Source organism: Dromaius novaehollandiae, chromosome 12 (assembly GCF_036370855.1).
Source record: "Dromaius novaehollandiae isolate bDroNov1 chromosome 12, bDroNov1.hap1, whole genome shotgun sequence".
Taxonomy (NCBI): Eukaryota; Metazoa; Chordata; class Aves; order Casuariiformes; family Dromaiidae; genus Dromaius; species Dromaius novaehollandiae.
Genome location: NC_088109.1, coordinates 18,043,180 through 18,057,613, shown reverse-complemented (window position 1 = coordinate 18,057,613; position 14,434 = coordinate 18,043,180). Strand labels below are relative to the sequence as shown.

General features: G+C 47.1%; 1 protein-coding gene across 7 annotated transcripts in view; it reads left to right on the top strand.

Moving 5' to 3' along the window:
• The window catches only part of CADPS (calcium dependent secretion activator), a 244,560-nt gene that overhangs the window by 84,685 nt on the left and 145,441 nt on the right, over positions 1-14,434 (top strand). For all 7 annotated transcript variants that reach the window (XM_064519123.1, XM_064519120.1, XM_064519119.1 and 4 more), the window contains exon 4: positions 11,323-11,403. In XM_064519123.1, the coding sequence (XP_064375193.1) occupies positions 11,323-11,403 (81 nt within the window). The remainder of the gene's footprint in view (positions 1-11,322; positions 11,404-14,434) is intronic.

The window sequence follows — 14,434 nt, the reverse complement described above, 5'->3', positions numbered from 1 at the left end:
CACAGGCGTTTCCCTTCGTACTAAAGTTCAGCTTTAAGGAAACATAAGCAAGCTAAATGTTGCAGTCTACCCTGAGCTGCATGAGCTAGTGAGACCTCCAGTTTGTCTTCTGTGGTGCTCGTGCTAGGCATGTGCTCGCCACAGGCCGAAAAGTGTCGTTATGCAATGCCATAAGAAGCGAGTATTAAGGCTTGCTCCCAGGTCAGAAGCCTCTGGGCAGCTTAGTTTTTAAGCCCTTCTGGTGTCGTATACCTCTCATGGATGATCTCTCAGAGGGATTTCTGGGGTTCAGAAGCTTTTTAAACACAGATTGACAGGATGTTCCTTTCAAATGGAAGGGGTTTTCCATCAGTTTTTTAAATAGCTCGCAAATCATTTGCAAAAGCAGACAACAGTTTTTCTTCCCCTCTCCGTTTTGCTGAATCTGTTTTTCATTTATTTTCATTTATCATTCCTCATAAATCAGTAGGTATCTTAGCAAACAGCTTTCCAGCAGGCTGTACAAAGTTTGCTTGTGTCAGCTTTCCGAGCAGAGCTGCAAAGCCGGTGTGTACCCTCGCGGGTTGATGACTGACCCAACACCAGGGGATTTCTACCCGTTTTGTGCACAGGGTTTGTGCAGGGTGCTTTGCTGCCTCTCTCCCTCAATGCCATGGGCACATGCTGATTTATGAAGCAACATGTTGCAGATTAGCAGCGGGTAGCCGTGTGCGCTGCCGCCAGCGCGAAGGAGGGCGTGCGAATCCTCTGCTCGTGGCAAAGCAAGGCAGCCAGGTTGGTCCCCACTTTTAATGGCAGCGAAAGGAAGTGAATCAAAAGGCGAAGATGCTGCCAGGAATCCTCTCCAGATGATGATCAGCCCTCAGACTGCTGATTCCCAAAGGCTCACACGTCCCCTCGGGCTATGCCAGCTCCCGCGCCAGACCGCATGGCCAGTGCACAGCCCCTGCCCGGCCACCCGCTGCCACCTTGTCTGCCCACGTTGGAGAAGGCCCTAGCCGGCTTGGTGACAGCTAGGTTGCCCAAACCCACACACAGGTGAGCCTGGCCAGGTGGGTTTAGCAGGCAGCATCCATCCCCATCACAAGTTAATTTGGAGTTAACTTGAGGGTGGAGCTCTTGACCTCGTCTGGGAAAGCACATGTGCCCTCAGCTTTTGCATGCTTGTGCGACATGCAGAGAGCCCGAGCGGCCAAGGCTGCTGGTAAAAATACAGCACTATATTGCTTTGCTACAAGATTCAGTGCTCAGGAGAGGAGGGGCCAACCGTACATCCAGGGGTAACGTTTTCGCGCAAGGATCTGCGCACAGCCCTGAAACTTGTGAACTGTGAAATAAGATTTCTCGTCTTACAGGAGGAAACATCAACCCTTACCAAATTGTCCTTTGCGCTGTTTTAAAGCACTTGCCCCCAGAACTCTTTAACTGCTTTCTTACGGCAGCGTTGGTTCATTAGGTGATACAGGAGCTCGCTGGGATAACAGGAGCGGGCAGTGATCCACAACCGCTTAGCACACAACTGGTGATGCACAGCCTTGTTGGAGAACGGCTGACTTCCTGCAGAAGGTCAGATTTTACATAAGGGAGTGGGAACTGATGCGGGGCTCTTCTGCAGCCCAGCTCCCGAGCAGCGGCTGTGGGTCGCCTTGCGGGATGCCGAAGGCCCAGGGCTGCATCGGGGTGCGGGAGCAGCTGGGTGCGTGTGCACCGGGGCAGTTTAGAGCCCCCTTGCTGAATTACCTAAGGAATTTTGTAAAATTTAAACAGAAAATTATGCTGGCTGGCTTTTGCCCAGCTTAAAACTGGTTGGGCACATAGCAATTACACTGCCAAATAGTCTGTCTGAAAATTAAAACAGTTATGTGGCACAACAGTCTCTTCTGCTCACAACCATGAGATGACTTTATGGGAATTTTCTCACTAGGTTGATGAATTTTGTGTTCACCTTTCCCAAAGTTGTGTACGATTACGTATTTTCTAGCTGGTATGCAAACGTGTACATTCTTAATTAGGCTGTTATCCTTTTTTTGAAAAGCACCACCTAAAAACTATAATATCGCAGAGCTGGAGCCCTGAAGCTTTTCTGCTTTAAATCTTATTTCTTTCTGCTACAGCTGTTGGTCAAAACTATTGTGTATCTTATAAAAAAGAAAAGTGAAGTAACAGGTGCAGTTTGTAATCCCTTGAATTAAGGGAAATTTTGCATTGCACTAGAAATGTTCTGCATGACTCTTAGCCTAAAAGACTGATTTTAGGAAGTCTGACTGGCCAAAGGAGCGGTATCCTTGAGCGTCTTTTAGTTGCACGGTGTCGCTTGGAGAGCAGTCCTCCTGGGAACGCGGCTTGGTACTTAATCACATCATCCCTGCAGCAGCTCGCAGAAGGCTGGTGCTGTCTAGAAGCCTCTCTGCCCTGGGCAGCAGGCGCAGCTGGCTTCTCTCTGCCCGCTGTAACAGTCATGTTACACGGACCAGTTCAAAGATAAATCCCTCTTCACGCATTTCTTCCAGCCAGCCTTGTTTATGCTGTACCTTGCTGTGCATTTCAGTGAAGGATGTTGCTGCACGGGGAGGCGGTTTTGGAGAGATCCCTTTCACGTGGGGAGCAAGGTGTAGAGCCAGCCGTCACGTCGGGCGCAGCCGCTATTTCTCAGCATGCAGTAGAGAGATGCCATTCCCCAGGACCAGGCAGGGCACTCGCTGCCTCGGCCGAGCGACCCGGCCAGCGCGGACGCTGTGCTGTGGCGGGGCAGCTGTTGGCTGCAGGCTCCGTGGAGGCTGGGACCTCGCTGCAAGCATCACCCCGACGCGGTGGTCTGCATCGTCTGCCTTGGCAGATCCTCCCTGAGCAAACCGGGAAAGCGGGTGTCCTCCTTCGCTGCTAGTTCTGCATGCGGTGAGGATTTGAGAGGAGCTACTACAAAAACCTCCTTTCATTTTGATCTTTCTGACTGGAGAGGATAAATGAGGCTCAGTTGCTTTCTGGGAATCCATTTTTTGGCTGCAGCCCCTGAAAGAAGGGATTGTCTGTGCACATCAAGTGACCTCCTCTGCAAAAACGGTGTACAGCGTGTCGGACAGACCGACATGGTACCATTACAGAGCCCTTCTTAGCAGGAGACAGATGTACAGAGATCTCCTCCAATCCCACCACGTGCCGAGAAGCAATGGTGCTATAAAACTAGCAAAATTCACATGGAGGAAAATGTGCCAGGAACCACGTTTGTGCAACCCATTCCCACCGCTACTGCAGCGTTGGGGCCTGAGGAAGAGGCAGGGCTTGTGCACTGGTCCTCCTCCACCTCTACCCAAGCAGAAATTGGGGGTACTGGTGCTCCCCGCTGTACCCTGTATTCCCAGCAGTGATGTGGCACCTGCCTCCTGGGAAAAGGGGCTCTCTGGAGGACTTAGAAGGATGATCCTCAACTCTGTCAGGGACTGAACCAAAAAGATGAATTTGGGTTGTGGGAGAGAGAAGGAACATTTTCTACTTGCAACAAAAATGTTAGGAAAGGAGCATCCTCAGTCCACGCAGCTCTTCGCGTGGGCTTCAGCAGAGGTCCCGAGCAGGTGCTGCCTCCGTTCCTGTGCTGGAAGCTAGTAGAGGTAGAAGAGGACAAAGTGAGCTTCCCCTGGACTTGTTCTGCAGATTGGAGTCCAAGCTCTTAACTCAGGGACTTTTCCTCTAAGACTCATTTTTGTCCCCAATTTCTGTACTTCATAGTAAATATTTCTTGGAAGTTAAAAAAAAAAAAAAAAAAAAAAAAAGGGGGGGGGGGGGAGGGTGATGGGGGTGGGAGGTCCCTCCTGTCTCCAGCACTCCCTGGAGCCCTGTTCCTAACTCTGCCAAAATCTCCTGTGTACTCCCTGCTTTCCCCAGGCATTCCTCCCCTCCCCTGCTTCATGGGCAGTGTTTTAGTGGGTGGCCAGAGAATTTGCAGGAGGAGGCCTTGCCCTGCTTGTTCCCTTCAGGCTGTTCTGAAACCCTCGCTCGAACAGTCAGCATGATGGTTATTGAATCCACATTCAGGCTGTGTGGTGGTGGTGCCCAGCCCCTTACAAGAGATGCTAATTTTGCTGACACGGGGAGGTGTATAACCCTTCAAAAGCTGTCCATGCTTCCTTTTCCTCTCTGTCCTTTCAAATCCCAAAACAGCTGGCGGTCCTTGGATTGTAATTTGCTGTACAGAGGATTAGCATGTTGCCCAGGGTATTAGTGACTTAAGCTACCAAGACAGCTTAACATCATTCACGTTTCCAATTTAAAAGAAAGTTCAGCATCCCAGCTCTGCTCAAAAAAGGGAATATTTAGCTCCTCCAGTTTCTTGTGCAGAGAAACCAGCAGAGGTCAGGGCTTTGAACGCAAAGCGGTGCTCTCCTTGTTCCCTTTGTTGCTCATATGGAAGAATATTTTCTCAATCATAGGTGTTTCTATGGGAAAAGGATGTTACAATTAATCTCTGTCTGTGGCACTGCATGTGTTTTTGGGTGCCACGTGTTGTTCACAGTGCAACTCGTCCTGCCTCGTGTCAAAGATGTCCACGTTAGTTCTTTGAGCAGTGGTTTGCTGGTAAGAAACTGAGGGCTTCCTCCATGCAGTGCATCACTTCGGGGGGCCATGTGTTTCTCTCAGCTGGAGCCCTGCGTGGTGCCGGATACCACGAGTTACTAGTGTGTCTTGACTGATAGATTAATTGTTAAGTGAAGGGGCCTTATGAATTTTTCAATATTTCCTCTCTCAGTGCGTTACAAAGTGAATCTGCCTTTTACTAGACAAAGATCTCTCCTAAAGCCCTACATCAAAGCGACAAAATTGTCACCTGTATTGTGATCTTGTTCAGCCCTCGCTTACAGCATGTTTACTTTGAACTATTTAATCAAGCATTTGCTGAGCTACATAGCTCACGGTGCGTCAAAGGATGAGAGCCTTGAAACTCTCTCTTCACAGCACATATAACCCAACGTGCATAGCATGGCACAGCTCCTTGGCTGTATTTCAGCAGACGGGCGACCAGGTTGGTGCTTCAGCACCAGGGCACTGCTCCATGTAAGCAGGTTCAGTAAGGATTTAAGCAGCTCATAGCAGGTCATTTTGTCCTTGCTCTCTGCACTGGGAAAATTCATTCATGAACTGGGATTTTTGGAATCTGTTTGGCTGAATGAGGGCATGCTGTGCACAGGGAGCTGGAAAATTAAAGCGTCGTTTTCTTGGCGAAATACAGAGCCTGCTGCAAATGCCCTTGCCCAGGAAGGTGCCCGGCTGATGGCAGACGGTTTGCACTGTGCCCTCAGCCTGATCCGCAGCTGTGCAAGCAGGGATCGCCTCGTCTGCTCGGTGCTTAAAATGCCGGCAGGGACAGCTGATCCCTGCCGCAAGCTAGAGCACAGGTCGCTCCAAAGCTCCTGGGCTGCCGCTGAGCTTGTGCGTGCCCTAATGCTGCCACGGCGGGGCTAGGCGGTTGTGGAAACTGGGCAGAGGGAGGGAGTGCATTACTTAAATTCTCTCTTGTATTTCGTGGTATCTTCCATCTTCTCTATTCCACCTCCAGTTTTTCATCCTGCAGAGCTGAAATCAGCATGAGAAGTGGCTCTTGATTTCATGGAGGCCTGGACTAAATGCTTTGACTTTTAGCGCCCTTGGTGAAGAGCTGGATTTATTTCCGTTTCTGATGCAACGAGTCTGATGTTGTAACTAAGTGCATGCACTGCCGGCACATTTAAAATGCGGTTTTCCAGAACTGCACTGCTCGTGGCTTGCTTGCTGCAGAAGTGCATGTTGTAGGAGGCAATGGCTGGATGCACAACCCCACCATAACCTGCTGCCAAGGGAGGGGAAATGCTTTTAGACAGGCCCCTGTTATGCTTCAGGAGTCAGGACTCGGTGACATTTACTCCGCTTGCTGGGAAGCAGTATTCAGCATGAAAAGTGACTGGCAGGAAGGGATTAAACTGTTAAAAGGTCCCAGTGGTTTCCGCCTCCTCTCCTGTGGTTGGTGACAATTATGCCAATAATACCTGTCACTTCCACGTCGTGTGTTGTAAATGCCAGGCTAATAATTGCAAGTTGTATCTGTCTGTTGCATCCTGTCGTTATAAATCCCTGTAGCCTGCAAAAAAAGTTATTTCCAATAGTGCTCTTCGCTATGGTGGCTTAAACATAGTGAAGCTTCGCAGCGCTATACCCCAAGTGCAGTATTTTAGTCTGTGTCCCTGATGTTTACATAAATTGTGTGTTGTGTTTAAATTGTGTGTGTTTATGGGGAGGGCACCCTATCAATATGCATTTGATGGGACAGCCAGATCAATTCTTCTCTTGCTTAACCAACTGCCGAGTGCTCTAAATCGCACATTGCTTGTGCTGCTGGCAGAGCTGAAACGTAGCTACCACTTGCTCACCCATCGTTTCCAAATTTCCTCCCGCAGAAGCAGGCGGCTTTGAGCTGCTGCATCACCACTAGCTTTGGCAGCTCAGTCCTGACGGCAGAGCCGTCACTGTGGCTCGCGGCGCGAGAGCCGTCCCTGACGCCATCCTCAAGCAGTCGCCTTGGCCAGAGGTATTAAACGCAGCAAAACGGCCGTGGGCATAACGAAGCAGAAGAGCGCAGCAGCCCGCTCTGCTCCCTGCGGTCGCTTCCAGAACCGGGGCTGCGTCCCTAATGGCTTGGTTTTCAGCTGCGATAAACTGGAGCTTTAAGTATATAACACTTTGACTCCAAATACAGTGGAATTTAAAGTCTCTGTTAACTCTGTTAATGGCCTTGAAATGCCGCAGGCTTTTTCTCGGGTGAGTGGATGTGAGCCTGGGCTTGTTATTATAAGGCCCAGCTTAGGTGGTCCATGGGAGCTGTCTTACAGGCAAACCAGGTAGTTTAGGAATGGATTTGATTTGCACTTACGTTTTACTTTTGCAGATCTTATGACTTAATTAGGTTTGTTTGTTTATTTGCCTTTTTTTCTGCCTTTGAAAGGTGTAGAGAAATTATCTTCCATCCCCTTGGGACAACATCAGGAAAAGTCTTAGAATTTGATTCAGGGTTATGGAAGGAAAGGTATTCTTCTAAATACAAGCAACTGTTGTTTAGTGGGGATTAAAACTGTCACCTGTTCAAAATCACACGATGAAAATTATCAACCTGTTTCATACTACTAGTGTACCTTAAAATTAATTACATGCAAACTGCTAATAAGGAAAAAGCTGTCTTTCAACAGATCTTTTTCTTGCAAATGAATAGTCAGCATTTGGTTAAAAAGTATGCATAAGCCTTGCTGTGCATTCAGCGACAGACTAACTGTGGTTCTGATAAATTTGGGGTTCCAGTCAGAATCTAATCTGCGTAATTTTATTTTATTTTTATTGTTTCACTTCAGCAGCTGTAATACCAACATAGATAATCTCTGCAGGGCAAGCAGAGTGAACTAATGTCGTATGCGGGTAGACCTATGAAAACATCTAATTTACCAGCAGACAGTTGTGTAATCATCAGTTGAGAATTACAAATTATGTACGTCATACATCTGTGGCATGCTGCTGAAGAAAAGCCCAGTGCATATGACAAATCATATATATACTGAAATTTGTAATACTTTTCACATTTAATTGACTGGTGCAACCTTATGATTTATATCTTTGCTTTCTTCATAGTGCACTCATAACATAGTCATAATGCAGAATGAAACTAATTCAATTTCTCCTTGACTTTGTAAATCATTTATGTATTTGGCTGTCAAGTATTTGAATATAAAGTGGGCATACATACTGCGGAAAATAAATAGCTGATTCTCTAGTTAAGAAATTGAGTTTTAAAGATATTAGGATCTGTTTTGCCTTACTCAGATATTCAGTATTGCTTAGATAGCATGCATTATGTTTGCCCCTTACCTTATTTCACAAGCAAAGTATATTTTATGGGCACCAGTGTTAATCTCTTAATGGCTTCATGTAGCATTAGGACTGTGTAAAACATAGGCAGCTTCCCTTGATGTCAGCGGGAGCCCTTCCAAGGCTGAGGAGCAGCAAGTGGCTCTGAGCTGTTGGCCCCGCTACTCTTAGTCACGAGTCTCTCAGGAACTGCCAGGACAGTACATAAGGACTGCAGACAGGGCCTGTCTCATTAGTACCATTCCTTCCATAATGAGAAGAAAATGTTCTGCGTGCCATGACAGACTGTCACTACAGCTCTTTGGGATTGGTTTCCCAAAGATCAGATTTTGCCATGGAGCTATCATGCAAAGTCATTGAAAATACAGCCTGGAAATATGTCTTTTTTTGTTTGGTTTTTTTTTTTTTTTTTTTTTAAGTACCAGGTTACCTGGCTTGGCCACATCACTAATTAGTCTTGACAAGAATAGCAGCGTATAGGTCTGAAAAGAATCCCTTACCCACTCAGCCGCCCGGGAGGAAGCTGCCAAGGGCGTTGCCTCCTAAGGGCAACAGTCCTCTGCAGGAGCATCCTTCCATGGCAGAGCTCTCACCACCTGTAGCCTTGCTGGAGAACATCTGCAGAATCCAGATAGTGCAGAAAGCGTGAGCCAGTTTGCTGGCTCATTATCATCCTGCAAAAACAGCTCTCCTCCAAAGCAGCATCCTCGATTTCTAAATTTAGCATGTGAGTTATTTTGGGTAACGTGCGATTAACCTCAATTATTGTAGCTCAGATGGAATTCAAAATAATGCCCTCTCTTTCTGAGTTGCAAAGAAATGGAAATCTGGGATTGTACATTTTCTGCTCTTCATTAGGCAGCTCTGAAAGATACTTGCAGCAGGAGTTTGTTCAGATCAGTAGAAGTCCATGGAAAAATTGTTGGGGGGCAGTTGATCCTGAAAGGTGCTGGTGGCTTTTGGCTCTTTACTGGTTTGGGGATCAGGGATACAAAGGTGAAGAAGCCAGATTATGAGATGCTTATGGCGCGGTTGGAGTGAATGAAATCTAGGTGGTCAGGCAGAGATCATGGAAGCTTCGGTGGAATTTGGATCAGGGTCAGGATGCTTTGTAGTTTTCCTGTTTTAATTAAATCTGTAATGGAGGCTTTCAGAAATTAATCAAAAATATATTTTCCCTCAATCATGTCAGTCATAATGAATGTCAGCTCTCTGGAAAATCATCTGTGGTGAAGCATATGCAGATACACTCCTGAATCCACGCAGATATGCGTGAGCGTAAGCGTGTATGAGAAGGAGAGGACATTTAGGTTATACAAGCAGACAGCCGAGGAAATGCTGTGGAACAGCTGCGGGTCTGGGGAGGAGACGGCGTATTTCAGCGCTTTCAGGGAGCCCTAACAGAAGAGCTCATAACTCGTCAGTCTGAGAATTGAAACTTTTATCATTTCTGTAGCTGTAACTTTCCAGACTGCACTGCACCAGCAGAGCATTTCTTCTCTAAAGCAGTTTGTCTCCAGAGGAGGATAAAACATAGAGAGGTAGTTACAGCAACCCCAAGCCAGCTTATAAAACTCATTTATGGGTAGCTGTCATTGCGAGAGCTAACATACGGCGGCTTGTGGCAATTTTGTTTCCTGGTAGCCAGAAGGGGTCAATAATTAGAAAAATAAGGCAGCTGCCCTCAAGCCGTCTGGCTCATTCGGGAATGGCTCAAGAGGTTACTTTCTGCAGGCAGTATTTTAGAAAAGGGACAAAGATGAGCTGGGAGCTTTCAGCAGAGTAATGCCTCGGTGCTGACCTTTGATTTGTGAGCCACCTGCCTCCTCCAGAAGCACGAGGAAATGGGATTTGGATGGAGGAGCCGGTCCCCTCTCGCATGACGTAGTGTTTGCAGGAGGAGATGAACCAAGACGGTGTGGAAGCGCTCAGCACCGCCGAGCTTGGTTTCATCCCTCGCGAGAGGGAGCAGTGCTGCGACTGCTGGCTGCCGCTGCGTGTTTCAGCCTTGTGCTGTGGCTGAAATTACCCCGAAAGAGTCTAAAGAGTCGGTAGAGTCTGGAAGGCAGCTATAAAATCGCCACCTTGCTACAGCAGCTGTCAGCCGCTTTGGGGGTCTAGTTTTGATCTTGTGCTTTTTAGTTGTTTTGTATTTTATATCCATGTATTCCCACTAAAAAAACCCAGCTACCCGAGTCCTGTGGATGTGAAGCTGCTCAGAGAACTTCATACAGCTGCTTAATATAGTCAGCCGCAACCCCGCCTGGTATGAACGACTAAAGATGTGCTGAGCAGGTAGGCCAGTAACTGCGGAAAGATGGACGCTGGACTCAAAGTGTGTTTGAAGTGCTTATGGATGAAGCACAAGGATATAGTTATGGGCCTGCAAACCATAAAGAACATCTCTTTTTTCTTTTTCCTTCTTGATCTGAGCAAATACGTTTTAGACATGCTGCCTGTACAGCATGTGATCTCTTACTCCCTTTGAAATGATGCCGCTGCCCGTTGCGGCAGCCTCACAGATCTCCCAAACAAGCCGTGGCCTTCTGTCAAAGGGAGATTTCCCTAGCGAAGTCTTTTGTTTTGCGCCACTGCTTTTTAAAAGTTCAGGGAAGGTCAGTGTGGAAAGCAGTCTCTAGGAAATAAATGTGGCAGACATTCCAGCAGGCACAAATAATTGTTAAAATTAAAGAGAAGGAAAGAAATGAAGGGAAATACCCTTTTAAAAAAAAAAGAAAGAAAGAAAGCTCTCAGCCAGGTATGTTGTGGCAGTAGTTCCTAGCTGCATGGCCAGTCTCGGTTGAGTGCTTTTACACAGCAACTGACCCCCACATCCAAGACTCTCAGCTTCACCTTCAGCCTTTATTCATTAGCTGCCACGAAATGCCTTCCTCATCACTCAACACTGCTTAATTACAGGCTCTCGCAGAGCGAAGCAGCCTGTGGCGAGGAGCTCTGCGAGGCATTCACAGCAGCCAAAGCATCGGGAGTGAAACTCCCAGGGCAGCCTGTCCCCTGCTCCCCAGACACGCAGGAGAGGCAAACACAGCATTTCTTCCCGGCACTTTCCAGGCACAGGCTCACACCGCCCTGCTGCCCCGCACGCACACCCAAACGTGAAGAACAGGAGGAGGAGGTGATGCCAAAGGAACAGGGTGCTCCGAGATTTCAACAAATGGGGCTGCTAAATCTAATCAAAGCGTGTGAGATAAAAGAAATCGCAAGGTCTTTCTTCTGGAGGACACCCTGCCTCTCCGCAGGTTCACATAGTTGTATGCATGCTTGGTGTGGTGCCTTGTCCCTGAGCAGGGCCCCTCAGCACTAGCTGTCTGCAATCATTAGTGGATAATGTAGTGCAGATGGTCAGCTGAAGAACTGAATTGCTTCTAAAGGTGCTGTGTTGTTTGACTTTTTCACCTTGATTTGCTTTCTGTTTTTATACAGCTGGACAACCCAGATGAGCAAGCAGCACAGATCAGACGCGAGTTAGATGGACGTCTTCAAATGGCAGAGCAAATTGCCAAGGTAAAAAAAGAAAATAAAATTCTTCTGTGTTAACAAGCACATAAGTAGTTTGATGCAGTCCCCAGGTCCTTTTCTTACTGGGTGGAGAAACCCGTGAAGGAATCACCAGTTAAAAATCAAGAGATTTTTCACTACAAATGAAGATGTTGTGATGTGCATTTCTTGGAATGTCCCTGATAGGCTGGGACAGAAGGTGACACCTCAGCCGCGGGGAAAATAAGCTCCTGAGCTGCTCCAGCTAGATCTGTAAGTGTGTATCTAAGCCTTCCTTGTCAAACTTGCGACACATGCTGGGCAGTAAGGTGGATGATGGCATGTAAAAGAAGCCAAGAATTGTCCTAAATGGATTTGTGCACTTCTCTGGGCTGCTGGGTGCCACAGTTCCCTGCCTCGAGGTAAATACTCCCTCAGTAAGGGCACAAGACTTGCTATCCCAACTGATTTCACATGGTGGCATTAGAACAGTCAGGCTAGTGTTGCGCCCCTTTGGGCATCATTCCCACCTAGAGCAGCAGGCCTGGGAGCTCAAAACAGTTTTATGACCAAGCAGTCAGCTGAACTCCCCAGAGACCCTTGTGTGAGGAAGCATTCTCCCTAGGAACAAATCATAGCCTCACGCAGTACAGGTTTACATCGCCTCCGGGAGACAGTAGGTGGAGAGAAATCCTGGATCCTGTTGACATCAGCATGGCCAAGATTTTATCCCTGCTCCTAATCAGATACTCTTGAGTCCCAGATAAAGCCTTAATGGGGTTGAAGTCATTGGTAGTGATCTAGCTGGCTGTTCTTGATAATCAGCAAATTATAACTGGAAGGGAAAGGAAAAGAACAACAGAAGTCTGATCAGAGAGACTTAGCTTAGGCTGAGACCTGCTTACCAGCAGCAATCCTCTCTGCACTGACAGGGAACTGTGTCCAGATGATGAGGTTTTTTTTCGGAGCTGTTTGACTGCACTGAAATCAGTGGGTGTAAAAGAGCACAAGGCATTTACAGTTAGGTATTAGTAAGGATCCCTGTAGCACCTGGTTTGCTCCTCCTACTGACACTTCCATTAAACAGCTACTGTCACTGTGTCTTTGGGGAGGCAGGTTGTGGTGTTCTTCACCTCACTAATAAAAATAGGAAGAAGACCAAGAACCATATGGCCAGATGATGGCAGAACAAAGAATCAAGTCGACTGCCACTTCTTTCCTTTGTTCAATATTTGGCCCTTTGACATTTTATTTTCAAGGAAATCTATGGTATTTTTTATTTTCAGCAAAACTTAAACGCCGGTGTAATGCACTGCCTCTCTTTGGTTCTGAGATTGGTAGCCAGGCATTGGTTGCCGAAATGAGACTGGCTGATTTCTTTGTTTCATTTTCTCTTTATGGCATGTGGGATAGCAATATCCATGGTTCACTGGCAGCCAAAGGAGGCTGCAGCTTCATGAATTATTTTTGCAAAAAAGAATTTGCCATTTCCTTTCCCCCAAAGGATGTTAAAAACAACCCATGCCACTGCTGGCCCCGTGAGAGACAGTCCTAAACATAACCTGACATTTCCTGGTGCAGAATCCAGCCTTCAAAATACAATTGTGCAGAGCTCAGAGGGAGGTTTAAAATAAAAGCGACTTACCTGTTATCCAGTTGGCAGGTATTGATATTTAATCTCATTCACATTACTGCTGCAGGGCTTCACTTTAGAATGTCAGATTCCAACAGCAGCTGCCTACAAGAAATCTTGTTCTTATAGACCTATGAATACTTCTTTTTGAAGGCATCCAAATGACCTTTTGAATCTTTCTCTGCATCCTCCTTTCTGGGCAAGGCTGCTTTCTGTGTAGCACAGGGAAGGTGCACAGGTCAGTTCTGTAAAAGGATAGCATTCTGCAGTTTTATCTCCAATTTGCTAGGTTTTTAGTGCAGAATTGCCGCACAGTGTAACTTAACTGTGCACATAAAACCAATGCTGAGGTTGCTATCTTTGAGATTCCATTGTAAAGGCAAGTTAGCTCTTCATTAATAAATGAAGAAATTCATGCTGGGACATTTGAAGTTAAGAGGAAGCAAGGCTGTGGAATCTGAAAGGATCTAGAATCACAGTGCTCCAGGATGTGCAGCTCTGCAAGTCCTTGTCTGGCCTGTTGTGCGACCTGGGACAAGTCACTCCTACCTCTGGGTACCAGGACACAGCTCTGTATCTTTTTGTCATTTCATCTGCCTGGGACGGTGCAGCTCAGCACAGCTCCAGTGCAGCAGAGTCCTCCATTAGGCCTGACTTATCGAAGTGCATAAGCCCAGCCTTGGAGGGAACTAGCTGAAGGATCACATTCGAAGGTAAGCAGATGTGTTAGAGCTGAATCTGGACAGGCTATTCAGTCTGCACGTTGTGCTTTTCCGGTAGCTAAATGGAAGCAGCATTACGGCAGAGAGCTTAGTGATGCCAAAGGCGAGGTATATTTTTCTCTGCAGCTGGAAGTGTCCCCTTTACTCTGTCCTGTGGCACCTTTCCCCCCAGCCACGTGGCATCTTGGGTAAGAATGTGTGAAAAGGGATAGTACTTGGGGCAGCTAAATGGGACCCTAAAATTGTGATGACAGCAACTGTGATGACTGTTCATTGCCTCACCCTTCTCTTACCTCTCTGTCACTCCACACTTGTCCCCATTTCTGATTCTCTCCCTGTTCCAAGTACACGTGGAGGTGACTAACATCATTTTTTGCCTATGCCTGTATGCCTTGATAATGTGATTTTCCAGGCTTCCCCTACTCTGTCTCCAGGCAGCTGGGTAACTTGGGACCGTACCTGCATCTCTTCATTTCCCCCGATCTGACTCAATCCTGATTAAATTCTTACACATCACTTCGAACTACATGGTTTTAGCTTTAGCATGAGAAGTTGCTGGTGGCAGACAGGGAAACATCTCAGTCCATGTTGCATTTGTGAAGAGGTTTGTGGGTACGGTGCCAAAGTTGAGTCCCTGGAGAGATGAATAGCAGCAGGGTGATAAAGCAATGACATTTGAATCAAAAATCTCAAAATCTAAACC